This window comes from Tachysurus vachellii, chromosome 2 (genome assembly GCF_030014155.1).
Source record: "Tachysurus vachellii isolate PV-2020 chromosome 2, HZAU_Pvac_v1, whole genome shotgun sequence".
Lineage (NCBI taxonomy): Eukaryota > Metazoa > Chordata > Actinopteri > Siluriformes > Bagridae > Tachysurus > Tachysurus vachellii.
Window position 1 is genome coordinate 16,266,021 of NC_083461.1, and position 27,237 is coordinate 16,293,257.

General features: G+C 39.4%; 4 protein-coding genes across 5 annotated transcripts; 3 read left to right on the plus strand and 1 right to left on the minus strand.

The window, feature by feature from the left end:
- The first annotated feature begins 1,329 nt into the window (after positions 1-1,329).
- Positions 1,330-5,607, plus strand: csnk1e (casein kinase 1, epsilon). The gene is made up of 11 exons (XM_060859907.1): positions 1,330-1,562; positions 2,259-2,354; positions 2,462-2,572; positions 2,675-2,823; positions 2,949-3,177; positions 3,279-3,449; positions 3,798-3,946; positions 4,038-4,239; positions 4,381-4,517; positions 4,639-4,707; positions 4,807-5,607. The coding sequence occupies exons 2-10, from the start codon at positions 2,279-2,281 to the stop codon at positions 4,669-4,671; spliced, it is 1,257 nt and encodes a 418-aa protein (XP_060715890.1). The 5' UTR covers positions 1,330-1,562; positions 2,259-2,278; the 3' UTR covers positions 4,672-4,707; positions 4,807-5,607.
- Positions 5,608-5,994: 387 nt separating this feature from the next.
- tmem184ba (transmembrane protein 184ba) lies at positions 5,995-16,710 on the plus strand. The gene is made up of 9 exons (XM_060859919.1): positions 5,995-6,383; positions 8,365-8,598; positions 9,140-9,305; positions 12,645-12,735; positions 12,876-12,951; positions 13,097-13,188; positions 13,432-13,601; positions 13,695-13,889; positions 14,460-16,710. The coding sequence occupies exons 1-9, from the start codon at positions 6,375-6,377 to the stop codon at positions 14,687-14,689; spliced, it is 1,263 nt and encodes a 420-aa protein (XP_060715902.1). The 5' UTR covers positions 5,995-6,374; the 3' UTR covers positions 14,690-16,710.
- A 58-nt stretch (positions 16,711-16,768) lies between these two features.
- On the minus strand, positions 16,769-20,513 carry maff (v-maf avian musculoaponeurotic fibrosarcoma oncogene homolog F). Of its 2 annotated transcripts, none has more exons than XM_060859931.1 (3): positions 20,318-20,513; positions 18,940-19,008; positions 16,769-18,803 (listed from the first exon to the last, which is right to left on the minus strand). In XM_060859931.1, the coding sequence occupies exons 2-3, from the start codon at positions 18,973-18,975 to the stop codon at positions 18,360-18,362; spliced, it is 480 nt and encodes a 159-aa protein (XP_060715914.1). In that variant the 5' UTR covers positions 18,976-19,008; positions 20,318-20,513; the 3' UTR covers positions 16,769-18,359. The 2 variants fall into 2 exon arrangements, with proteins under 2 accessions (XP_060715914.1, XP_060715923.1); XM_060859940.1 differs by having other exon boundaries at positions 20,470-20,502.
- Positions 20,514-22,514: 2,001 nt separating this feature from the next.
- On the plus strand, positions 22,515-25,038 carry tomm22 (translocase of outer mitochondrial membrane 22 homolog (yeast)). Its single transcript, XM_060859951.1, has 4 exons — positions 22,515-22,808; positions 23,805-23,923; positions 24,022-24,139; positions 24,413-25,038. The coding sequence occupies exons 1-4, from the start codon at positions 22,719-22,721 to the stop codon at positions 24,485-24,487; spliced, it is 402 nt and encodes a 133-aa protein (XP_060715934.1). The 5' UTR covers positions 22,515-22,718; the 3' UTR covers positions 24,488-25,038.
- Positions 25,039-27,237: the final 2,199 nt, after the last annotated feature.

Sequence of the window (27,237 nt, forward strand, 5' to 3'; positions counted from 1 at the left end):
TGCCCCACCAAAACAAAAGCAGCTCTGGCCCAGACTGCAGGAGGTGTGCTGTAGTACCTAGTACCAGGACATTAGCAGAAGATCCTTTAAGTCCTATAGCGGGTTAGCACTCCATGGATCGTACTTTGTCCAGCACATCCCATAGATGCTCAAATCTTATTGAGGCCAAGTCAACACCTACAATTATGTCATTTTATAAACCAATTTGTGAACAATGTTTGGAGTGTGGCAGGGCACATTAGCCTGCTGAAAGAGGCCACTGTCATCAGGGTATAGTATTGCCATGCATGTACTTGGTTTGCAACAATGCCTAGGTATGTGGTATGTGTCAAAGTAACATCCACAAGACCCAAGGATTCATTAGAACATTGCCCAAAGCAACACACTGCTGGCTTGCATTCTTCCTACTGTGCATCCTGGTGCCATGTTTGACCAAGGTAGGCGATGCACGCGCGCGCACACACACATATGGTCATCCGCATGAAAGAAAACGTAATTTGTCAGACCAGGCTACCTTGTTACATTACTCCAATGGCCAGTTCTGATGCACACATCCATTTTAGGAGCTTTTTGTGCCGGACAGGTTTCCAGAAAGGGCCCTCTGACTATCTGCATCTATACAGTCCCATATTCTGCAATGCACTGTGTTCTGACACCTTTTTACCATAACTAGCATGCCATTGTGCTTAAGTACCTGTTCTGTGGGATCAGACCAGACATACTAGCCTTCAGTCTCCACATACTTTAATCAGTGAACCTAGGTTGCCCATGACCCTGTCGCCAGTTCACTGGGTGTCCTTCCTTGGACCATTTTTGGTAGGTTCTAACCACTTCATAGCAGAAACACCCTAAGACCTTATCCCACCCATTTTTCCTGCTTAAATCACATCAACTCTTTACGTGCTGCTTATTATATCTCACCCATCATAAGTGCCCTTGTGACGAGATAACTATCACTTATGGTTGATCGGTGTGCACGTATAACCATCAGTGTGAATTTTTCGTAATGAAATAGTCATATTATTTTCATCACCCGTTTTACTATTCAATACTATATACTATACTATTATAATAGCATCCATTATAATAATAATAATATATATACATATTTATATATAAATTTATTTGTATGCCTATAGCATAAAATATTTTATTTTTGCAAAGTGAAGTAGTTTGCATTATTATTATCAGTAATTGGAAAACTGTGAGACTACGGTTTTTTTTATCGGTTTATTGTTACAATCCTATCCTACAGCACCGAGTGTTTTCATCGCGCGGCCCCTTGAAGTGATCCGGGTCCTTCCGGTAGTTTATGAATGACATCATTTTCTGTCACAAGTGCGCTGCGATACAAACAAGGGGAGGGTGGTAGCTTTGCTAACGCAAGTAGGTCAGCCCAAGCGCTAGAAATCGAGGATTTGGGAATTCCTATCGAAAGAGCATCGTTTTCAACTCTGCGTCTGGAATGAGACTCGTGAAACGGTTCGTGCTGCCTTCGCTGTCCAGGGTCCTGCCTCGCGAAGCCGTCCGCCTGCGCCGCTTTGTCCTCGCCCTCGGATCAGGTAGGGTGGGACTCATATAAGGTCAAAGCGGGACGTGTGCGTGTGTAACATGATGGTTTCTTATGTTTGTGCTGGCGGATGGACGCCGTGTCCACAGCGCGCTATGCGGTTGCTCCGGAGTCATGATCTCTTCAGGGTGCGGCTGCAACCAAATCCGACGCGAGCCGTCGTTTTCCTCTCCACCGTGGCCTGCTGCTCTTTCTCGATTTAGGAAAGCATGCCAGCGATGGACGAACGTAGTATTTTTTTTTTTTTTTCATTAACAGAACGTTCGTTTTCAAGGCCTCGATCACGCAAAATTAGCTTGGTGACTCTGAGCTTTAAGTGCATATATAATAGCATTTTGTCGTCTTGCCTACACTAGATCACATGATTCTCATTGCAAGTTGTTTAGTACTAGCTATAAGCCCTGCCATCAATACTGACCATAAATCAAAGTCAGGTATGCTTTATTGTACCTGATAGATCCCAGTGCATGCTAGCAATTCATGTGTTCCACTGAAAGCATAACAGACAGGTTTATGTCAGTTGGCACAGCTAGTGGTTTGTGTACAGAATGGTGTACTCACCACCAAGATCAAATCTGTTTTGTAATCCTGCTCCGCATGCTGTAGTAGGTGGTTGCTTGCTAATAAATCTGTATAGGGGAATGTGGCAGTTTCCTTAGTCTGGCACTAATGTTTTTGTTATTCCCAGGCAACTTTTAAAACGAAGTCATGGAGTTGCGTGTTGGAAATAAATACCGCCTTGGGCGGAAGATTGGAAGTGGCTCTTTTGGGGACATCTATCTCGGTAAGTAGCTTTTTTCAATGTGTTTGATGGCAGACTACACAAATGGCTGCTTTTCTCCGTTGCTGAATATGTCTATATGACTGAGTATTCCCTATCGATATCTACAGGTGCAAATATTACATCAGGAGAGGAGGTTGCCATCAAACTTGAAAGCGTGAAGACTAAACATCCCCAACTTCATATAGAAAGCAAATTCTACAAGATGATGCAGGGAGGAGGTGATACTGGACACGTATAAGAGATTGTATTTCCTTTTATAATTATGTCCAAAGAAATAAATGATGACATTTCTATGTTCATCTTTATAACTATATATTTAGTGGGAATTCCATCAATCAAGTGGTGTGGTGCTGAAGGTGACTACAATGTGATGGTGATGGAGCTCCTGGGCCCAAGTCTGGAAGACCTGTTCAACTTCTGCTCAAGGAAATTCAGCCTTAAGACTGTGCTGTTACTTGCAGACCAGATGGTAATGGGATATTCTCAATGCTGAGAAAATAGGAATTGTTTTGGATCATTTGAATGCTTAAGACTTTATTATTTCTTCAATTTCTTGCTTATATACTGTTAGTGGTCTTCACCTCCTCTCTGCAGATCAGCCGTATTGAGTACATCCACTCAAAGAACTTCATTCACAGAGACATCAAGCCTGACAACTTCTTGATGGGGCTTGGCAAGAAGGGCAACCTTGTCTACATCATAGACTTTGGCTTGGCCAAGAAGTACCGTGATGCACGTACGCATCAGCACATTCCATACCGGGAGAATAAAAACCTGACTGGCACTGCCCGCTATGCCTCCATTAACACACATCTGGGCATTGGTAAGACAGTAATAATAATGTGTGAGGTGTGAAAAACAATATAAACATGGGTTGTTGCTAGGGGCTGTTGTGCTCACTTTATGTCTTATCTGTTTCCATAGAGCAGTCTCGCCGGGATGACCTGGAGTCTCTTGGCTATGTGCTCATGTACTTTAACTTGGGCTCGCTACCTTGGCAGGGTCTTAAAGCTGCCACAAAACGGCAGAAGTATGAACGGATTAGTGAGAAAAAGATGTCAACCCCTATTGAAGTGCTTTGCAAGGGCTATCCATGTGAGTAAAGTGACAGCAATTGAATTATGCATGATTTCCTTCTACATGTTTTCTTTGTTTTACATTTGCATTTACAGCATTTAGCAGACGCCCTTATCCAGAGCAGCTTAAATTTTATCTCATTTTTATACAACTGAGTAATTGAGGGTTAAGAGCCTTGTTCAGGGGCCCAGCAGTGGCAGCTTGGTGGACGTAGGAATCGAACTCACAACCTTACAACCTCTAGGCATAACCACTAGGCTACCACATCCCTGTGCTTTCTTGTGTTATCTTTCCTTGTAAGAGGCTAATTCCTCCTGTTACATTTTTCTAATCGTCATTACTCTTTCCTTTTACCTCTTTCTGCAGCTGAATTCTCCACCTACATGAACTTCTGCCGCTCGCTGCGATTTGATGACAAACCTGATTACTCCTATCTGAGACAGCTGTTTAGAAATCTGTTCCACAGACAGGGTTTCTCTTATGACTATGTGTTTGACTGGAATATGTTGAAATTTGTATGTTATTCTACTTGCCTTCTACTTTAAAAAAAGTTTTAGGTTAGGCAGTTGTTGTTGATTGCCCATGTTTGCCTGTGGCTACTTTTAGGGATCTAGTAGGACAGCAGAAGATAAAGAGAAGGAGCAAAGAGCAGGAGAGGGAGAGGAGAGAGATGAGAGACCTGGAGGAGGACCTCAGGGCTCTGCTGCACGTGCACTCCCCTCTGGTCCAAACCTTCCAGCACCTAACAGAGTCCGCAATGGTCCAGATCCAGCTGTCTCGGCACCTGCCCCACGGGTCCCACAGTCTGGTGAGGCATTATATACACAAGAGTTAGTTAAAACGTTCATAATAAAAACAAAGTATCTCTAAAGTACATGATCTTACAGTATGAGTCTCACCTGTAGAGCTAGGTCCTGGTTACAGCAATGTGTGATGTGTTCTTTCTCAGGGAATGCATCCCCCAGAGCAGGGCGAGGAGTTGAGCGAGAGAGGAGAGTGTGCCTGCGTCTCCATCGGGGGGCTCCTGCCAACGTGTCCCCTGATCTCCCACTGCGCCATGATCAGATCCGCATCACCCCCCCACAGGTACGAACACCTGGGCTACTGTAATTGCATTCGCATCACTGTGATTATCTTTTTTTTTTTTTTTTTTTAAGATTCTCTTTTACTGTCTGTAATATTTTGCCATATATTCTTTCTTCCTCAGGTCAGTGTGCCATTTGAGCACATGGGAAAATGAGCTTGGCAACTTCTGTTATTTATTCTTTTTCAGGAGGTAAGTATTTTTGAATCCCTTTGCATTGTGAACTACACATTTTTAATAGTTCAGTTAAAATATACTTATGATGATAATTATGTCTTTTGAATTCAACAGGATTTCAACAAACAACTCCCCTAAGGCATTTGTATTCATCTTTCTATATAAGTCAGTTGTGCAGAGAAACAGAAGTTGGGGAGGATGTCAGTAAACACCCTGCTGCATTGGACAAAGGAGACACGTGACTCCTATGAAAGTGCTGAAGTTTCCTGGGTATTTAGACGACAAGGCACAATTGATGAAGAGGTGTGATTCAACTATGGACACTTGGATCACATGTTTCAGGCATAATTAATGGAAATATGGACTTTTGCCCACAACTTGACCGTTGTTCCTGTTGGTCTGACATGCAGATATTGGGAAACACGGAATAACTTCTTAGATTGTAATGTTAAAATTGATTGTTTATTAAGTGTGAGTCCAAATAAATGTATCGCTTGCACACTCACTTTAAATGCAAACAAAGGTGTTATATGTTGTCATACATGCTGATGTAGTTGGTATAGTGAAAAACCTCTTTTTATGTTTGAACATTTATCAGCATTGATAAAAATTTTAATGTTTGATAAATTAGACAAAAAAATTGACTAATTGAAAAATGAGACACTAAAGATTTTTTCTGTACTTGCATAGCATGGACAACACTGAAATTTACAATGATGTGATTCAGACCACAGGTTTCTGTCAGCCAACCTAAAACTTTAATGTCAGCTCAAGACTTACTGCTGGCCTATGCATATGTAAAATCCATAGAATCCCATGGCACATATAACAAGATTTAATCTAGAGAATTCTGTACTGGCATGTTTAGCCATGGTACCCTGATTTATAAATAAATGAATATGTCCAAAAATATAACAGACTACGTGGACGTGAGTTGCTCTGAAAAAAAAAAGCATTAGATTAAATTATTTTGATTAAGACCCACAAAAATGACTTTAATGTTGAAGAGTGGTGATGGGTTCAACCATTTTGAAAAAGTACAGAAGGCATTTAGTGTTGCCAGATCGAATGTCTTTCCTCTGTTGTCTGTTTTGCTTGAATTGTGATTGCGACTGAAACTTGGTTTAGTTTAAACACGTTTCATGAAAGAAAATAGTGATTTATTTATTCTCATTCCATCTTATGTTATCATTGGCATGCTTACACTTTATGTGAAATATCGGGGTATTTTAAGGAGTGTGGTGGATATCCAACCCAATCTGGCAACCCTGGTAAGTTTTGTCGCAGGCTCTCCGGCTTCATCTCTTCCACTTCACCTCTTTATCTCCACTCAGCTGTAATAATCCTCACCGCAGCGCCTGCTGTTATCGGTGGCTTTCAGAAGCTATTATACTCCAGAAGCGTTACGACCAGAATTAGCAATAATTCCTGCTGTTTATTTAACGTAAAAAGTCGTGTGTGGATTCCCTTCATGGCGCTGTGGACTGGTGTGGAGAGTTAGTTTGGTTCTTTACTCAGTTGTTTAGTTGTTTTTTTTTCTTCAATATCCGCCGCCTCAGTTTAGTTTTACCTCTGTGTCAGTGAGCTGTGGGAAGAGAAACATGGATGGCGGGCCACAGTGATGGATTTGAGCAGTTTAGTTCCTGTCTGACCTGCTGGCTCTTTGTTATAAAACAGCATTCATGCATTTGGTAAGTGAGTGTGTGCGAGTTATATTAATAATGTCCCACTTTGTTTACGTTAGTTAGCATGTCCTAACAGAGACAAAGCTATAAATCTCAGTAGAGTAGTGCTATATATATATAATGTTATAATGTTATAATGTTAAATAATATATATGTATGTTATAATTTACCAAAATTCAAAACAGTTGGTTATGCTTGTTTATGCTAGTTAGCTTTGTTGTAGAAGGAGCTATGAATGCTAACGCCACATATGTGAGTCTGTGGTTCGGTTTGTCTGAGAAAATCAATGTAAAAGTATTGAATCTGGTTTTGAGAAGATTTATGGATTATGAGTCATAAATCATCTAGTAGTCAAGATGAACCGATTCAGGAGCCGTTTGTATGTTTAGTGAGTCAATATCATACGACTAGCTTAATGTTTATTTCTATGAGATGTGTGTGTTAAAGACTCGCTTTCTTTAGTGTCATAAAGCCGACTGTTGTTTTTGATACTCTGGTTCTTTGCGATATTTCCATGTATTCTGTGTGTGTGTGAGTGAGAGAGCGAGATTGAGATTTTTGCGTCATTATACTACTGTAAATAGCTCCGTAGAGAAGCTCAGTTGCGCCTGGTTACGTATTAAAATATGAGCGGTTGCTACGTGACGCAGGACCAGCTCCTGTCCACGAGAGACCATTCATAGGCTCCGCCCACTTCCGGTCACAAGTCTAGTCAGTAACTCCAATTTAACAACAAGCAAGTTGTCCGAATGTGACAGCTTAATGTCTCTAGAATTTTTAGTCCTTATGTTATACAGCGCAGTTACCAACCAGACTAAGCAGAGCTCTTTAAGTATATGGTATATATGGGATTGCTTTACAACAAAGCATTTTCATGTCCATGTCAACTCCCCATTAGACATAGTTTAAAAAAACTTGAATTCAATACAGCTCAATAAAAATACATTGGGCCATCTTTAATAACCACCTTGTCAGGGTCGTGGTGGATCCAGAGCCTATCTTCAGGGAAACCTGGGCACAAAGACAGGATGCCGGTCTATTGCAGGGCACCGAGCACTCATTTACACTCCTTTGCAGAATGTAGAGTAGCTGCACACGGGAGAAAATGCACAGAAACACTTCTATACAGAATGTAGAGTAGCTGCACACGGGGAGAAAACGCACAGAAACTCCGCACAGACTGTAACCTAACCCTGTATCTGTTAGGTGCCAGCGCTACCCTCTGCATCACTGTGTTTCCCCAGTTAAAAATGGTTCTACCTTCAAATCTGTTTAACTGTAGAAATGAATCTTAAACCTTATTGTTAAACATTACATGCCCTAATCACTATAAAACCATAAACCATTTAAAGGGCCTTTACCGAAAAACAAAAAGTTGACAATAGACACATTTGAAAATCGGCTAAGAGGTTAGTGTGTTTTTATATATTTTTAGGTACAATATATAACGTACAAGGTTTTCACAGAGAGTTTGAAGATGATCTGATGGGACCTTTGTATCCTGAATCATTTTCCTGAAGGAATCATTTAAAAACTGACTGTTAATTGGATGAGTTGGAGTGACTGCAATATCTTTTGCAATTGTTATGCAATACTATAATATTATACTACCAAATTACCTTTCAGTTAACAATGAAACTTTGTCCATTCCTGAATGGTGCAGCAGAAAATGTTCACCCTATTGTCAGGACTGGGTCAGGTTGGATCCCAATAATGCCACTGCCTTTTGTGGCTAGGAGTCAAAGTCAAGAAAACAAAAATGGCATTATGCAATGCAATGACCTTATTCTCATTTTGTTAACCAGAGCAACACTAGGGTGTAAATTTCCAGTGACATAAGGTTACAAGGTAAGCTTGTTAGCAACAACACTTTCTATGTATTTTGCTAACTCGTGTAAGAAGAAATTTGTATAAAAATAATTTACTGTTGGTGTTTTTGAAAGCATAAAGATCTGTGTGGGCAAATTCATTTCCTGATTCCTTTTAGATCCCCCGGCTGTGGAGACGTGACGTGCCCTTTTCAGAGAGGATTGGCGAGGTCTCAGTAGCTGCAATGGTTCCAGGATCTCCATCTACAGTGTCCCCAGCTGGACCCAACATTTCATGGCTCCCTGAGGCACCACTGCTCACCCCTGATCAACCTATCTTCCTCATGACCACCACAGCACAGGCTGTGTCTGGCTTCTTTGTGTGGACAGCGCTGTTGTTTACCTGCCACCAGGTAAAAACCTTTTGTGTGATGATGCAGCAAACATTTTAGCAAAGGTGAATGAAAAAATCTGATCTGACTGCAGTGTGGGGTTTAACTTTGTAATAAAGGTACTTGACTGACAGCTGAATGTTTAAGCTTCCAAGCCTGGTCCTCCACTCAAGCAGGACTTTATACTATGGCACAAGCAGGATACATACAATATAATAATTTTTTTTTTAGCTGCGTTTGTTAAAATTCATCTGCTAGTTTTTTTTTGTCACTGGGCTAAGCCTAAAAAGACAGATTAATCAGGTTTTGATAAAAGGTAAACAGTTGTGTAAAAGATTTGCTAAAATTCAGTTTGCTTTATAGATGCAGACAGTACACAATGCTTGAGTGCATGTTATTTATTTTTTTTAAATAACAGTTTGTGTGTGTAGGGGGGCAGGGGGTGATGTAAACACGAATGCTGAACTATTATGTCTACAACTTTAAAAGAAACGGTGGAATCTTTATCTCTTTAAAACCCATCTGATTTGGATTATTGTACTCTACTTTTTTCTTTCATCAGATCTACATGCACTTGCGTTATTACAGTTCTCCAAACGAGCAGAGACACATAGTGCGCATCCTCTTCATCGTTCCCATTTACGCATTTGACTCCTGGCTCAGCCTTCTCTTCTTCACCAACGATCAGTACTACGTTTATTTCGACACAGTCAGAGACTGCTATGAAGGTAAGGTTTTGTTACAAACCATGAATCGGGATCAGCTTTAAATTGTATTGTGTACGCAGATTTCCACAGCTGTTCTGCACTCAGCCATGTCTCTGAGGCCCTGCGTATTTGTTCTCAATGCACTCATCTCCTGGGATTACTCTAGGAGTGCTGCCCCGTTGCTTAGCAACAGTGTTTCTCCAGCTTTTATTGAGAAGGTACAGAAAAAGCAGCTCAGGGATAAGTTAGTGGACCTGACCTTTGATCAACATCAATCCGCTTCTTTATTAGTAGAGTTGGAACTTTTTCAGATGTGTTTGACGCTTTCTCTTGGACCCGCTCTGCTTTGTAGTGTGTTCTTTGCTTCCAACACAAGGTGACTCATTTACTAATTAACAAAACCTTCCACTGTTAGACCAGGTGTGCCTGAGCAAGGAAAATACTAAACACTGTAGGGTTCAAGTCTTCTAGGAGCGTAAGTGTGAAACACTGATAGAACTTTCAATTCAATTCAAATTTATTTGTATAGTGCTTTTTACAATTGACATCGTCTCAAAGCAGCTTTACAGAACATAACCATAAAACAAAAGGTTAATATGAAGATTATTATAATACAAAAATTCAAGATTAATATTAGATATATTTAGATGTGTTTGTATTTGTCCCCAATGAGCAAGTCTGAGGTGAGTCAGGTGACTCTGGTGAGGAAAAACTCCCTTGAATGTTAAAGGAAGAAACCTTGAGAGGGACCAGACTCTAAGGGGGAACCTCATCCTCAAATGGGTGACACTGGAGGGTGTGATTTTAAATATACAGTCTGATAAATGTTGTATTGATGAGGAGGTTGTTGTCCTCAAAGGCCACATGGAGTTCACATCCCCTCTTTAGTATAGCAGAGTCTAACTGGAGCTGGTAAATCTCTAGATGCCTCAGGACTCCTATATATACTCCTGCTGACTTGAACATAATCATTTGATCCTAAAGACACTTGAAATCACTGTTTTGGTTATTTTTGTCTTAGTACTTCTTACACTTCTGCTCATCATATTTACCTAAATGTAACTGTTCTTCTTACAGTAAGTTATTTGCTCAAGGGGAAAAACTTCAGTCTTTATCCAGTCAGAAGTCCGAAAGCTTTTCCTTCTTAGACTAGTATTTGTGTGTTCTAGTCCATGTGTATTGGAGTTGAAGGGAGGCAGTACTATTTGCTAAAATGCTGTCCATCTAAATTACTTACTGTATCTTTAAATGGTTTAATAACGGTGTATGAGGGCCAAAGTGAATGACAAATACTTGAAATTAGTCCTAATCCCTAATACCTGTTGCATCAGCCTTCTCTGTGATTTAAGGAAAATAATTCTGTTTGCATGAAGTGTACATTTGTTTTAGGCGTGTGCTGTTCTAATGATTAGGGACTTCTTTTGGTCAGTTGTTGCACGTTTTAGATGGTCGTGTGGGTATAGGGGGTGGCTGAAAAAGTGATGTCTGCATCTACGTGGCCTTCAGCTGTTCTGTACTGCAGCTCCACTACACAGCCAACCACAGTGAGGAGCAGTGTTCCTGCAGCGTTCCTGCTATATATAGAGCAGCACTCACCCCCACACACACACTCACCAACTGCTTAACAGACCATGAGATACGGACAAATTAAACCCATGAGGAGGGTGTGATGAGTGCCATGGTTGTGTTGCTGCATAGGTTTCCCATATGGGGATATGGGCTTCATACAGATGCAGTGAGCTGTAGATTATATGCTTGTAGGAAATAGATTAGGCATTGAGACCAAAGCCAGCATTGAGATTTAAAGCCATGTTTGAAGCAATTGCTTAATTAATTTGTGCTTTGTAATAAGCTGAATATGGCAAACTCTTTACAGAGAAACAAGCAGACTAATCTCAGCTAACAAGCTTTTTTAAAAATGCAACTTCTTTTTAAGTACATTAGTACATTTAAGTACACTTTAGTTAGTTTAGTTTAGTTTAGTTAACTTTTTTCTTTTTTGGCAGATTTTATCCAGCACAACTAGCAAATAAAATATTTATTATCAAAAAATCTGAAGCTTTCTTGTACAAAGGCTGAACTGGTCTGATTAGAAAGAGAAAGGATAGATGTGTAAATATGGATAAAAATAGATAGCACTTCAGAAAGCTAAGAAATGATACAAAAAAGTTCAAAAGTAAGTGAAAAGAAAACCAGTCAAATGTTGTTCTATTATAGATATTGTTGGAAGAGTCTTCAGTCTTTTATGAGAGGAAAGGAGACTTGGTTTGGACCGGAGGGTAAAGTTCATGCCACCAAGACACTTAAGCGGAGTGATCTCACCTTACAAGCATGCTCAGGTCTCAAAGAAGGACATGCCAGAGGTTAAAGACTCGAGTTGGGGTGCAGGTGTGCCGTCTCGAGCCAAGGTGCATATACTGTATAGGGTAAAGGAAGCTAGAGTTTAGAAACCATGGGCCAGTGTTTAATAATAGTTGAATAATATTGTTGCTCCCACTTGATGTTAGTGAAGTTTATTAAGCAGGGTTAACTGATTCTGAAAGCTATGGGAAGGAGATATAAGAAGGAAGATCGGCAAATAATGTTATAATATTCAAACCAGGAAATCACCAGAGCTTATATGAGTGAACAGTTTATATCTTGTTCACCTAAAGCTGAGAGTGATCTGGCATGTTATGTGATCATATATAATGTACACCATGTTAAATCATGCCAAGATTCTCAGAAGTGTGTTCCAGATGGACTGTGAGGATGTACCTTATTTCTAGTAAGACTGTAAAATAATTATTTTATTATGAATCATTCAGTAGACTTTGTTTGATGGATCGTACAACTTTACTGCCACAAATATATAATTGAGTTAACACAATGGATTGTCTGTGTGTTTGGGATCGTGTAGGCTTCATATCAGCATATGCGAGATGAATTCAGGAAGAATCCTAACATTTTTAGAATTTTAAAGTATTATAACGCAAAGATTATATGCCAACAAAGTCACAGATATTTCACTACGCAGCACACAAACTAAACTATGATCTTGACTTCTATGACTCTACATGCTAAAATACAGGATGGTTATTTATTTCTGCTGTGTCAGTAATTGCACACTACTGCTATAAGGTAGTGCTGTTATAGCTTCACCCGGCAGATGCAACGTTCCTTCCACAAATGTGATGCCTACTGCTACAATTAAACAACACTTTGTTCCTGTTCACTAATCAAGTGTATGTGGTTTCTTCAGGATCTATTTCCACTTGCAGAGCAGAAAATAACAGAATATTTTATTGTATCTTGTCTGAAATGTCAGCTATTCAAAATTTACATTTTGCACTTATATCAACATATTTGGTTCTTATGCAGCATTTGTGATCTACAACTTTCTGAGCCTTTGTTACGAGTACTTGGGAGGTGAGAGTGCCATCATGTCTGAGATCAGAGGGAAGCCCATCGAGTGAGTCTTCTAGTCTTTCTGAAATTGCTGTTTGTCATCAACTAGTGTTGTGGAATAAAAATGACTCCCGTTTCTGCAACTTTAAGACAGTTTTTAATCTTCAACTATGTTTCACAAGTGTGTTCCATTGCTGTCTGAAGGTCCAGCTGTGTCTATGGGACTTGTTGCCTTTGGGGAAAAACCTATTCTATTGGCTTCCTCAGATTCTGTAAGCAGGTAGGCATGAAGAACTAATACCACTTTCTCTACTGTTTCTTATATATATATATATATATATATATATATATATGTAATATAATTTGCTCTACTGTAAAATGCCACTTTAAGTCCACTGTACCTTGACCTTTTTTCACCTCCACAGGCCACACTTCAGTTCTGTGTTGTGAAGCCCCTGATGGCGATGGTGACCGTCATCCTGCAGGCCTTTGGAAAATATCGTGATGGAGATTTCAAGTATGTATTCCCCTTTACATATGGTAATATATTAAACAAATAAAAGTAGGATTTAAATTGTAAATAATTTTGTAATCTCTCATCAATCAGTTAGATATATTAACACTTATTTTTCCTTTTTTTTTATTTTTTTTATTTAGACATTTGATGTAATACAGATGTGCACTATATGAGAAAAATGCTTGTTTTCTGTCAACTATAAAATGATAGTGTAATAAACTGGCTCACTTTCTTTTATAACAGTGTGGCCAGTGGATATCTGTACGTGACCATCATCTACAACGTCTCAGTCAGCTTGTCCCTGTACGCGCTCTTCCTCTTCTACTTTGCTACCCGAGACCTGCTCAGCCCCTACAGCCCTGTGCTCAAATTTTTCATGGTTAAATCAGTCATCTTTCTTTCCTTTTGGCAAGGTGAGTTACCTGATGTGTTTTCTCTCCTTGATGACCGGCAGTGGGTGAAAACAGTAACAACTTGACACCTCATTCGAACAAAATCATTTTCAGGTATGCTGCTGGCCATCCTGGAGAAATGTGGTGCAATTCCAAAGATCAGCTCTGCCGAGGTGACCGTTGGTGAGGGCACTGTAGCGGCTGGCTACCAGAACTTCATTATCTGCATTGAGATGTTCTTTGCTGCCCTGGCCCTGCGTCATGCCTTCACATACAAAGTGTACATGGACAAGAGGCTGGATTCACATGGTGAGGCTTCATACAGCATTATCTATTCACGAGCAAGCTTTTATTATCATGTTCTTTTTGTGCCTTTCGCCATTGTTGCTGGATTAGAAAACTTTAATCCAAGCATGTTTCTAAGGAATTATAATGACTTCTTTCTCTTGGCTCACTTACAGTTTTAACTTTCCTACTGTGTCTTTTTTTTTCTCCTCCTGTTTTATGTTCCACCCCCATGTTTACCACGCATTCCTTCCTCCTTCATCAAAATGTTTTTGATGTCTTTTTGTTACAACTTGAATATTGTTTCCCTGCTTGCCTGCCTCATCATCCCTAATGTAAAAACTCATGCTCGTCACATTCCCACATCCTCTTTGGTTCTCTCTTCAATCCCTCCTCCCTTTCCTCATGCTGCCTAAAGGCCCTCTGCCAACATATGGACAGTTCGGTAGGACACACACTTGCTTTCTCCTTAAATGCCAGAGGCATTTATAAAAGCCTGTTTACGTTTAAGTGTATAAATATACATCTAAACTTAATAAATATTATGTTTCTTAGTATCTGTTTTAAAATGCGTTTCCCTTCTGTTTCTCCTAGGTCGAACGGCCCCTATGAAAAGCATCTCAAGCAGTCTGAAGGAGACTATAAACCCTGGGGACATGGTCCAGGATGCAATTCACAACTTCTCTCCAGCTTATCAACAGTACACTCAACAGTCCACTTTGGAACAAGGGGTCAAAGCACCACCCCTCTCCCGTAGCCATAGCTGTTTGAGTGCGCAGGACACTGAGAAAACTCTCCTGCTCAGCTCTGATGATGAGTTTTAGCCCCAGTGTACGCTCCCACAAACATCCAAATATATGTCGAGATAGATTCTGTGCTGCAGTGATGTACTGGTAGTTATCTTGGGGACACGTCATTTCAGGACCACATGACAACTAGTCCAACGGTTCCCATGTTGGAGTATTATAATTATCGCTGCTTATTGTTTCATTGTTATTGATGTGGTGAAACAACAAACACTTTTGTGGAAGCCTTTCGGTATGTTCTGCCTTGGAAGTGGTTGAGTTTAAGAGCAAGCTTTCTTTCCCAGTCATTAATAGGAAATATTTAGTCAGCTTATTAAGTGCTTCTCAGCATTTTTACATATTGATACTTGAATTGATTTGATCTTTTCTGAAGGCATTTACTTATAGAGTGACAGAAAAATGTAAACTCTGCATACTCAACATCTGAGGATTTGTAATCCATAAGTAATGTATTGGAGTGATTGCGATCCAGAAGAGTTTGAGCTTTGTCATTGTTTTCCATATCGAAGCCGAGCTCTGTGTAAGATGGCCAGTGTTTACAGTTGATATAAAAGGGGTTCTAGGGAGTGAGCAGAAGAGGGATTTTATATCCCACCATGGTTTTGTGATTGATTGAACAGGGGACTGAGTGGAGTTGCAGTTAATTTGGCTCGATGAGATTACGAGAAATCTGCCTTCGTTTTGGGTTCAGGCGTTATAGCAGACTGGAATATTATGTTGTAACTGGGCCATTGTTTGACATTAACACATCATCTGTAGTAGCTTAGACACTCAGGATCTAGCAGTATCTTGGCAGTAAATCCTATATCTGGGTTAGCTGGGGTAAAATAAACACTGCTGTAGTTAAATGCTACTTAATCTGCAAAATCATTAAAATCTATTCAATGTTCAATCTATTCGTATGCTTATGATGGCAGTTTGCATGGATCCTTTAGAGTCAGCCTGCTCATAGTTAAATAGGTCCATTATTTTTTTTGAGGGCCACTAGAGGGAAGCATGTGCACAGAATGAGGACATCAGCACCTTATCGCAGTAAGACATATTAGCTGCTATACTGTGTATCTGAGGGCCAAGTTCATATTTCCTTCCTGTTCCTCTGTCGTTTTTCTTTATTTCATTTATTACGTTAGCACTACAGCCTTCCTGGCCTAGCCTGTTGTGTAGATTGCTCTATCTTTAGCTTATCGTTTAGCATTAGAGTGAAATGTGTCTTTCCTGCTCTTATTTGTGCAATAGAGGCCAGTATAAATGATCTAGCTACAGGATACGAGTATTATAAGTATTTATGGTACCTGCTTTTTAGTATGTAAGTTTTTGGTTTGTATTCTTAATGGAGGATTTCTGAAAATATTTATCATTAATGCACTAAACCCGGCCCGAGTCTTTTGAGTAACTCGTTCCAGTCGTTTATACAGCGGGCATCCAAACATTCTCTGTATTCAAATAATTACAACACGATTTCTTTACTGTAAGGAAGCTAATCTCCAAATTGTTCTAAATGATTGAGTGTAGTACACCAGTGGTGTCGTGGGTGATGCTGCCACATCGCAGCTCTGGGGTTATTGCTTTGATCCTGAGCTGGGATTACTGTCTGTATGGTGTTCCTCTACACGTCCTCACTGCATTTGTGGGGTGGTTGTCCAGATTTCCAAAAAAAAATAAAATTTGCTGGTAGGTTTACTTACTGCAGGCATGAATGAGTGTTTGAATCAATATGTGGGAGTGTCCGGCTCTGTGACGGACAGGTGTCTTTAAGGGCATATCTCTGCCTTCAGAGGAATCCAGATCCACCTCCTCAATGGCCAGGATAGTGTAGTAACTGAACATGGTCAGTTCTGTCTGAACATGATCTAGGCTATCACAGCCTTTTGTACACTACTATATATTTTACAGTTAAAGCAATAGCTGGCATGATAGGGTTAAATGCTTTGATATTTTTTACATTTTTAATGTGCCATTGTATATTTTCCTGCAAAGATGATGCTTCTATTTTTCCTTGTGATATCCCTACAAAATAATAAATAAGGATTTTGTCTGTATGACCTTTGAACTCATCGTTTATCTTTGGGGGGGAAAACAAAACAACAGCGCATATGCTATGTTATGTACAATATATACATTTATTTCAATTAAGGGCATAAAATAGACAATATTTTACCATAGAAAAATATATGTAATAAATACCAATAAAAGACTTGTATTTTACTACTTCACAAAACATCCAGCATGTTTGGAACCAAAACATAAGAACAAGTTGTTACTGAAATCAAGGGTTCAGTATTACAATTAAGAGCTTTAACAGATTTCATTGCAATACAAATGCTTTAACCTATAAATATTATCATATACTGTATACTCCTCAATGCTGGAGTTAGTAAAGCTAATAGTTGGCAAGCTTCTTGTCAACCATGAGTTAATATGATCGCTTGTAGCCACAACTTGTGTCTCTCTTTCTCTCTAGCACTTTCAGAATCACCTTCTGTTCCTCTCTTAGCCTCTTACACTGGTTTCTTTTCCTTATGTCACTTTTTATTCCACATTTACTCTTCCCCTAGTCGTTCAGACTTTAGACCCTCATGTGATACTTTCTAGACTTCTAAAGTATTTTGTCATTATAAATAATCTACATTTACGTAGAAAAGAACTATAATGTATTAGCACAACTACAGTCATCACACGTACTGGAACATATTCCAGCCCTGTCCTGATCATTTTAGCATCTTCCTGTTCCCCATCTCAGATTAATCAGCTAAATCGAGTGTTGGAGTAAGGAAGACACTAAAATATTCTGTGAAGAGCAGGTGTGGAAACACCTTGGCATAACTGAATACAAATACAAATCACACCATTACAATAATCGGACATACAAATATTCCCAAACTACTTATACATAAACAGTATTTGTACGTAAAATCACAGCACTCTAGCTTTTAGGTCTTCATTGCAAAGGCGGATAAAAAGAAATCTCTGTGTGTTGCAAATTAACTACTGAACATGTTTGTGAGAATGTATAAAGAAGCTTGCATTGACGTGGCGTGGCATTACGTTAATCATAACTAATTATGATTGTTTCTTAATTAGAACTATGAATATGAATATATCCAGCAATATTTGCCAACTTAAAATGAGTTGGTAGTCAGAGTTATTAAGTCAAGCTTAATTATTAATTCAGTAAAGACGTTCTCTACAGTTGTGACTAGTTTTTCCATCTGACAAATATTGGGCATATAAATATGAATGGTATATTTCAAAGAATTTTGCACAAAGTTACATGTAAACTTCCCAACATTACCCTATTTATGTGTTAGTTAAACAAATGTAATAGACCAAACATAAAACAGGTGAATACAGTCAAATAACTCTCAAATTCAAACAAAATAATCTGTTCTCACCAAAAACACTTAAACAATGCAGACATGCCCTGCATTCCCGTGATTTATATGGTCCAATTAACCAATAAACAGAATGTTAATCAAATGCAACTTTTGGGTAATGAAGATACAGCCAAAGATTCTGAAAGCAATCCTGCATCACTGGTATCAATGACTTCACTTACACAACTATTTGTTGTGTAACATTCCTATATGTTTGGCAGTCATTCAGTTCAGCTTAGATGGTCCAGTTGTTGTGTACCTTGTACTTCTACATGTTTGTGAGTGTGTTTGCGTATTGCCGGTATGACTCATCCCTAGGATGCTTCTTGCTCTCTGGGGCCGTGGCTTTGCTGCGGGCTCTTCACTATGGTGATGACAGACGCAGTGTTGAGGCGAGGCGCTGTTGCTAGAATGCTGCCTCCTGCCGAATCAAGGCTGCGGGCAAAGCGCTGCAGTGCTGCAAGTCGAGCCCCAAGCCCCTCCAGCTCCCTGCGCATGCCTGCGTTCTCTGCTCCGAGCCGTTCCACCTCGCGTTGCAGCTCCTTCTTCTGCTGCTCCAAGGCCTCGCGCTGGGACACGCGCTTAACCCTGCAGCTGGCTGCATAGCCACGATTCTTCAATGTACGCCGCCTCTGCTTGAGTTTCTGGATCTCTTCTCTGGACAAACCACGAAGGTGCAAGTTCAGCTCACGCACCGACAGAGACATGAGCTCACTGTCCGACAGCACGGGAACGTTCTCTCCACACTCTCTCTTTACCTAAAAATAAAGGGCAAATGAGATCCCAGCTCCTGAATAAACAACACTCTTTGATTTTGACGTAACATGTCTGCAAATAAACATCTGTATTGAAAAATATATTCTGATAGAGACATGTATAATCACTTATTTTTACCTGTAGGGCTTTGCTGGCTCTGCTGTCTGATGTCATGGTTGCTTTTGTTTTGCTTTGTTTTTAGAATTTCTGTAAACACAAAAACAAAAACACACACTTTATGTTGAATCGCCATAATTTATCCACAAATGAATATTTTCCCCAGTGTTTTACAGTTCGGGCTGAGCGTAACACCTATTACTGCAAAAGAAACCAGGAACACAACGTATTCTGCCTTAAGCTGGAAAAAAGTTCACTAAGATGTTTCAGACATGGTTTCTTTATTTGAGAAACATGTTAAGCATCCTTAAATTTAGATATTTTTTTTTAAATACACTGACAATGTATGAACAACATTCACCACCAGAAACAGACAGGATATTCACACCCCAGTATTCAGACTCCTAACTCACACACAGACCAACACTGCAGCATGTACACCGATACACGTGAAGAGAAATGACCAGGTTTGTATGTAGTGTGTGAAATATCCACAATGAGAAGCAGGCTTCCTGACAGCAGGTGAATACAGATTAAACACAGATCTGTTGGCCAACACACTGCTGAAAGGAGAAGTGTGTGGGCCGCACTCTTAGCATGTATTGCTGTTCAGCCATGATTCAGCACAAGTCCTGTCCTCATGGCCTTCACTGCCATTGTGACTGAATGTCAATCACATAGATTTATTCTACACATAGAAACGTATCATTTCTTTCTAACATGGCGCTGTTTATCTAATATCTCTCCCAGTGTATGAACCTGCTCATGAGAAAAACAAGCCAAACGTGCTTGATCTCACAAGCTACAAAACTGCTGATGTCAAACATATATCACAAACGTCAGCAATGAAAAGGTTAGACACAGTTTATTAAACATCTTCAACGATGTTTATTAGATCTACAGGTTTTTACACGACAGTGTTGTCTTATAGGTGGAAATTTTTATCTGTTTTGGTTTAATAAATGACATAATACATAATAAATCACTAACTTCCCAGATCTCAGATGATGTAGGTGAAAACTAGAGATTAATAAACACGACCAGTCTTAATACAGCTAGATATTTTCCAATAAAAAGTAAAAACAAAGCTTAGTCATTAGCGTGTGGCTAACAGCTAGCTAGTCAGCTAGTGCTGTCAACTTGTACGTTCGGTGGTAAACAGCTCAAACATCCTTATCTATCTTTATAAAATAAAAACATTCAACACTTCCACTCACTCAGATGCAAAAATAAAATCTGCTAACACAATAATGAGTTACTGAATGATGACTAACATAGAAGAGAAGAGCTAATTACAGCCTCCCCGAAGCATGAGCTAGCTTGTTAGCCACATAGCATTACTGGGCGGATTATTCCGTACGTTAGCGATGTTGTAAACAAACGGAAGAAAAAGACTCGCCTGCTGTGGACTTGAACTTCTGCCCTTCCGACGTAGCCAAAAAACAGATATTCGTCGATGTTCTTCACATTCACAACTAGATAACTTACATGAACAAATACAGCAACTTTACACTACAACACCACAGTCCGCCTTTTCCCGGAATTACTCACCGTCTGTCCGTGGGATTGTTTCATTCATTAAAAAAAAAACACGCGATGACGTACAGCTCCAAGAATGTGGGCGGAGCCTAAAACACCTCCACAGTCCCGAGTCTTGTAAACAACATGACGGCAGCACAAAATGGCAAATAAAGAAACAGTGTATTTATTTAACCACAGTATAACAGATGTGCCATTTATATTATAAACAAGTTTATATATATATATATATAACATATTTGTTTATAATATAAACATGTTTATATTATTTTAACATGTCACTGATATATATATATATATATATATAAAACATGTTAAGTTTATAAGTTTATATATGTTTATGTATATCAATGTCATGTTAACATATAAATATAAATATGTATATGTATATATATGTATATGTTTACATAAATGTAAACATATATAAACTTAACATTCATTCATTCATCTTCTACCGCTTATCCGAACTACCTCGGGTCACGGGGAGCCTGTGCCTATCTCAGGCGTCATTGGGCATCAAGGCAGGATACACCCTGGACGGAGTGCCAACCCATCGCAGGGCACACACACACACTCACATTCACACACGCAATCACACATTAGGGACAATTTTCCAGAGATGCCAATCAACCTACCATGCATGTCTTTGGACCGGGGGAGGAAACCGGAGTACCCGGAGGGAACCCCCGAGGCACGGGGAGAACATGCAAACTCCACACACGCAAGGTGGAGGCGGGAATCGGACCCCGAACCTGGAGGTGTGAGGCGAACGTGCTAACCACTAAGCCACCCGCTCCTAACCTAGTGTCTCTAATACAGAAAAGCTTACCAACGTGTTGCACAATATATGTCACGTGAAGTACTCACCTGTCCAGTTTTCCCTAAAATAAACAAAGTCATAAAGCGAAGAAACACAAGCATCCAGATGCAGAACGAGTGACCCTCAAGTCACACACACAAAGTGACCCGCAAGTCACATACACAAAATAACTAAGAAATTGGGATACATGGACAGTCTGACATACTAAAACCGAATGAACAACAATAGAGCCCTCTAACAAATTAGCCACATCTTTCTCCTTGTGTTTCTGTCTCTGTTTCTGATTCTAATTCTGATTCTGATTCTGGTTGATTGGTGGATCGACGGGTGATATCACACAGGATAATGAAGATTGACAGGAGATGTCCAATGGTAGGGATCTAAAAAGATAGATAGTGGAGCAAAGAGAGAGAGAGAGAACAAGAACAAACATGTGTCCCAGGTTTGGTGTTGATAGCTCATTTAGTTCTTGAGTTATTGACATTTTAGTAAAACTGGCTCCTCACAGTCCGAACGTTTTGGGGCCCCTTAAGGACCCTGAATCAAAATTTCGACTTTTTTTCGATAATTATTGACATTGAGACTCCAGAGAATATTACTGCACTGGATTGGTCTCGATCATGCGAAAAACCTAGGACTAGGTCGCAAAAGTAGGTTTCGGACAAAATGCACTATAGCGAAAAAATTTAATGGCGGAAATGAAATCGGAGATATACGTTTTTTAAGTCATGAGCCAAGGATTCCAATGATATAAAGCACTTGAGATTTGGACATACAGTTTAGGGGTTATGGGCACAAACGCGTTGAGGGCCGATTCCACTGAGACCTTGGCCCTGAGTAACTGGGAGCAGTACTACCATCTGACCAAGTTTGGGCTCTCTAGGCCTTACGGTTTGGGCTGCACGATCGTTTGTAGGGCGGAATAATAATAATAATAATAATAAAAAACCTAACGAAAACAATAGGTTTCCAGCGCTTTGCGCTTGAACCCTAAATATGTTATATTTGGAGAGTCAGAGATTCTCGGTAAAGAATATTAGTTTATTAGGTTCCTCTCACACAAATCTCTGTTGGTTTTTCGTCATGAAGTTTCAGTTGTTGCAGGAAAACCCCGGTGGTTATTTTAACTTCTCCTTACAACTGTAATATAACTGTTCCTATTTTTCACTACTCGTATTAGAAAGTCCTCCCGTGCAGCAGGTGGCGCCATTTTCATTTTCGCGCTTGTGCGCTGCAGCAGGCAAAGAACAGTACCTTCATTTTGGTGCACATGTAACCGACTTGACCTCCGGCTGGGGTACAATTAACGCTCTCGGTTTCTTTTGCTCGCTTATTCGTTGTCAGTAGTGTCAGAGTAGATCGAGCGGTTGATCGTTTTACAAGTACCACAGGCATCAGGTGAGTTCTCATTGCTGTGTTCAGGTAGTTAAGTGTAAGGCTGATGGCTGCGGTGTCGGCGGTGTCTCCTGTCTCTGGGCCTGTGGATACTCGGCCACCTGAAGACGACATCGAAGGAGACGACGATGATGACGTGAGTGAACTTACCTGGGTGTAGTACTCTGCTTAACCAACAGACAGTGAAGCTAAGAAGGGTTCAGTTGCTAAAATATATTTCTCCATCCTGTACTAGCTTCCTGTTTTCATCTCCTGTCCAGCCTTCTTTCATTGAGGTGTACTCAGTGTTATGTAGACTGTGCAGATTAGATCATATATTTTTTTGAATAGCAAGCACAATAAGACCAAGATAAAGCCTTCAGAACATTTTTTTCCTTCATAATTTATCATAATAGCGCTTCATTTTGCGAGATCACGTGATCTGTGGTCATTCATTTGAACTCGTCCAGGTTCATGGTGGTGATTTTACTGCTGAGCCCCAATGGGTCCTTTTCCATAGTCATACTGAACTCTATTAATCAGCCATGGATCATTCAGAAAATGTCAAATGTATATAACGAAATCATATGAAAATTAGTTACTCCGAAGACTCAACTTTTTGTTAAGTGTGCAAAAAAAAATTTTTTTTTACATGTGTTATTTTAAACTAATATATTCGGATATTTACTCCCTGAATTGAATTCTACGAATACAATTCATCTAAATATATGTATACACTTGCCTTACTTGAACAAATGCAATTTTGACAATAAGTTGTCATACTGTCAGCTTAATTATGCTGATGCCTCTTACAATAGATCTAATTCATGAACATGGTTTAAATCCATAGAACAGCTTTTTATCTGTTCATTAGAGACACCCTTTTTTATTATTTATTTATTTATTAATCTTTTAACTTAACACCACATTTTGTTCAATTGTGTGGATTAACAGGCTAAGAACTTAATAACAAAGACAACATTGATAACTGGGAAAATGTTGTGATTTCTATTTATGTAACTAAGTTAATCTTCAATGACCTGCTGGCTGTGCTTCTCGGACCCACACAGAAAACCACTACCGTAAGCATCTTGGGAGAAATTTGGTGACATCTCAAGTGTTTAACTGATAGGTTGTGTTCTTTTCCTATCAGCTAGATGAAACCATGATGGAGAGGCTATGGGGATTAACAGAGATGTTCCCTGACACGCTGCGCTCAGCAGCAGAAGTATCAGCACAGTGCTCGCTGTCCCTTGCGAAAAAAGTTTACAGGTACTGGTCTGGATTTATCGGGCTCATGTTATTTATGCCGTAATGTAACATTGTAATTTTTAGTCGTAATGTTCCCCCAATTTCTTGTTCTCCTGTAGCTTTTCCCGCACCGCTCTGTGGATCGGCACCACATCATTTATGATCCTGGTTCTTCCCGTCGTGTTTGAAACAGAGAGACTACAGCTGGAACAGCAACAGCTACAACAACAGAGACAGGTAATGTTTACCAATGAACTGAGGGTTCCCCCAAAACTAAACGGATATAGAATTTTTTTTTCCATTTCCTTTAATATCTGTTAAAACCTTGGTAGCATATTTAGTGGTGATAAGTGTTATTCTTTCTTATTTTTACAGTACACACAGTAGGTGTGATAATTACAGCAGGTGTTACAAAAGGTGTCTGTTCTTTTGTACTGTGTATGAAAAATTTAATTGCCTGATTTTTTTAATTATGTGTTTAATAAAAGATTATGGATTTTGTTTACTCAGATCCTGTTGGGGCCAAATGCGGGAATTTCTGGTGTCATTCCAGGAATGTCACCTGTTGCTCCTGGAAAGGTCTGAAGAAATGTCTCATACCTTATCCTTAAGTTGCAGTTCACAGGGGACTTGGAAAAGAGTCATCACAATGGAGAAGAAGAGGAGACATGAGCTGGCTTCTTTTATGAAATCAGTCATTCAATTTCCAGTGTTTTTTTTTTTTGTTTGTTTTTTTTGTATTTACATGTATATCTTTGTTTGAACATGCATTAGTCAAAAAAAATTGAGGGTTAAATTTTGAATGTCTTGCCCATTCAGAAAGATTAAAGGATTTGGGCTGTCTGTCATTTCTTATGAATGTTTAAGGCTCCTAAGTAAGAGTTATTTTAATTCATGACAAAGTGGAATCGGTATGAATATAACAGCAAACGGCAACAGATTATCTTGTATATTCTTTAATCAAAATGTCTATTGCTACAGAAGGTCAGAAACAGAGAAGGGCCTAAATGATAGAAAGGCATCGTGCAACATCTGCAACACCTCCATAGAAAGTCCTTCTTCTCTGCTCCTCCAGAAAGTCTTTAGAATATCAATGTATATCTAATGTCTTAAAATTAAACAAGAAAAAACAACAACTTGATCTTGATGTTTAATGGTGCAACCCTAGTAATATATCCATGAAAATACAAGTTATATTTAATTACATTCTATTCAAACTCATTTTTATAGCTTGACACTTATTTCAAATCCACATGCATTAAAAGCAACACCTGAATGAATGGGGTGGATGAATTAAAACTGAACACAGTGAATGATGGACTTATTCAATGTCCTACCATGCTCTGAGGCATTTTTGAACATGTTGTTCACAATTTGGAAAAGAACAACCAATTCATGCTAGTTATGATTTTAATAGAAAACTAAATGACATCTGCTTTAACTGAAATATTAAGGAGAAAAAAGAAAAGCAATTGTTAAAAGTCAGGGAGAATGTCAGCAACAGCAGTCTTCTTAGGGAGGGATATTATACTAGGGTTTCTGTGCAAAGATGATTGCAAATTTGAAAGCAAAGTCTACAGAGATATGGAAAATGATTCATGCTTCACCATATTTGGTAAGAAGTTCATATATGTCAGTACCTTACAATGGGAACTGGCCCTTTTGTTATGCTAGACAGAGTGGGCTGGCAGATGTAATGTGTCTCAGAGCTATGGCTTACATCATCTTGGCACCATGACAGTCTAAAATCTATTCACAATCTCAGAAGCACCTCTGGGATTGTGTGTACAGAGCAAGTTACCAGTTCGGTCACCAAATGCCGCCTGATCTAAACTCTTCACTTCAAGGCTAGCCTGTCTCCAAAAAGTAGCTTTACTCAGTACCTTACTCTGATGTACTTTGAAAAGGACATGTTGTTTCCAAGGACACCATGGAAAAGGGCAAAGCTTAGATTTGTATTTCTGAGCATGAACAATCATGCAATTGCAATCAGACTTTTGAAATAAATCCACTTGTTCAAGGAGCATTCCACTTTCCTGTAAAAACCAAATCCATTGAGTGTCAGCATTTGATTGGGTCTACCTGGTAGAGAGTGGATACACCAACCTACCTTCAATGGAACATTGTAAGGCATCACAACTCCATCTCACACAGAAATCCACCCTGACTGTGGTGGGGCCTAACCTTCTTAAGGCTGATTATCTCCAGTCCTCTGTGACTGAGAAATGTTACAAAGTAGTGGCCATCTCGGTCAGAACCCTGAATGTTTTGTCATTGCTATTGGCCTATCAGGCATAACTGAAGGAAGAAATTACGGTTTCATCCTGTTCGGTGTAGTGAGATGAAGTGTGCGTAGTCACAGACCTCTGCCTTCACATTCATATATGTGATTAAGTATCCAGGCTCTCAGGTGAAAGCATGGAGGTTCAATCTGTCAAGTTTTTCCCATAGTTAAAAGTTGCAATTGCTAGAATGTGCCTTTTGATTCAAAAGGCCTTTTTAGGCCTTCATTGGCCACAATGTAAAAGAAGTGTGTGCACTAACTATGCTTCCTCAGGATGCAAAGGGCCTCTCCCATACACATTGGCAGTCATTCAGTGCTCCAGTTGAGTCTTATAAGCACAAACAAGTGCCCCCTTTCAATACAAATATTTAAAGGAGTGCATTCAGGCTTCAGGTCCAGGGAACATTTAAATACTTATGTTCCTAAGTGGCCAGTAGCATAAAAAGCCTTTAGGTGCAAAACACACACACATATATACATGTACATATACATATATATATATATATATATATATATATATATATATATATATATATATATATATATATATATGTACAGTACTGTGCAAAAGTTTTAGGCAGGTGTGAAAAAATGCTGTAAACAAAGAATGCTTTCAGGAATATAAATAATGAGTGTTTATTTCTGTCAATTTACAAAATGCAAAGTGAGCAAACAAAAGAAAAATCTAAATCAAATCAATATTTGGTGTCACTACCTTTTGCCTTCAAACCAGCATGAAGTGATGGCATGGCCCCCACAGAGCCCTGATCTCAACATCATCGACTGTGTCTGGGAGTACATGAAGAGAGAGAAGGATGTGAGAAAGCCAACATCCACAGAAGATCTGTGGTTAGTTCTCCAAGATGTTTGGAACAACCTACCAGCCGAGTTCCTTCAAAAACTGTGTGCAAGTGCACCTAGATGAATTTCTGCTGTTTTGAAGGCAAAGGGTGGTCACACCAAATATTGATTTGATTTAGATTTCTCTTCTGTTCATTCACTGCATTTTGTTCATTTATGAAAATAAATGTTTAACACTTCCATTTTTGAA

Coding starts and splice junctions, on each gene's coding strand:
- tmem184ba (XM_060859919.1), top strand. Junction 13,189..13,431: donor TATCGTGATGGAGATTTCAA/GTATGTATTCCC, acceptor CTTTTATAACAG/TGTGGCCAGTGGATATCTGT. Junction 13,602..13,694: donor CTTTCTTTCCTTTTGGCAAG/GTGAGTTACCTG, acceptor AATCATTTTCAG/GTATGCTGCTGGCCATCCTG.
- csnk1e (XM_060859907.1), top strand. CDS start 2,279: ATGGAGTTGCGTGTTGGAAATAAATACCGCCTTGGGCGGAAGATTGGA. Junction 3,450..3,797: donor GCTTTGCAAGGGCTATCCAT/GTGAGTAAAGTG, acceptor CTCTTTCTGCAG/CTGAATTCTCCACCTACATG. Junction 4,240..4,380: donor CCCACGGGTCCCACAGTCTG/GTGAGGCATTAT, acceptor GTTCTTTCTCAG/GGAATGCATCCCCCAGAGCA.
- tomm22 (XM_060859951.1), top strand. CDS start 22,719: ATGGCTGCGGTGTCGGCGGTGTCTCCTGTCTCTGGGCCTGTGGATACT. Junction 23,924..24,021: donor CTTGCGAAAAAAGTTTACAG/GTACTGGTCTGG, acceptor GTTCTCCTGTAG/CTTTTCCCGCACCGCTCTGT. Junction 24,140..24,412: donor AGCTACAACAACAGAGACAG/GTAATGTTTACC, acceptor TTGTTTACTCAG/ATCCTGTTGGGGCCAAATGC.
- maff (XM_060859931.1), bottom strand. CDS start 18,975: ATGACATCAGACAGCAGAGCCAGCAAAGCCCTACAG. Junction 18,804..18,939: donor GAGCCAGCAAAGCCCTACAG/GTAAAAATAAGT, acceptor CTTTATTTTTAG/GTAAAGAGAGAGTGTGGAGA.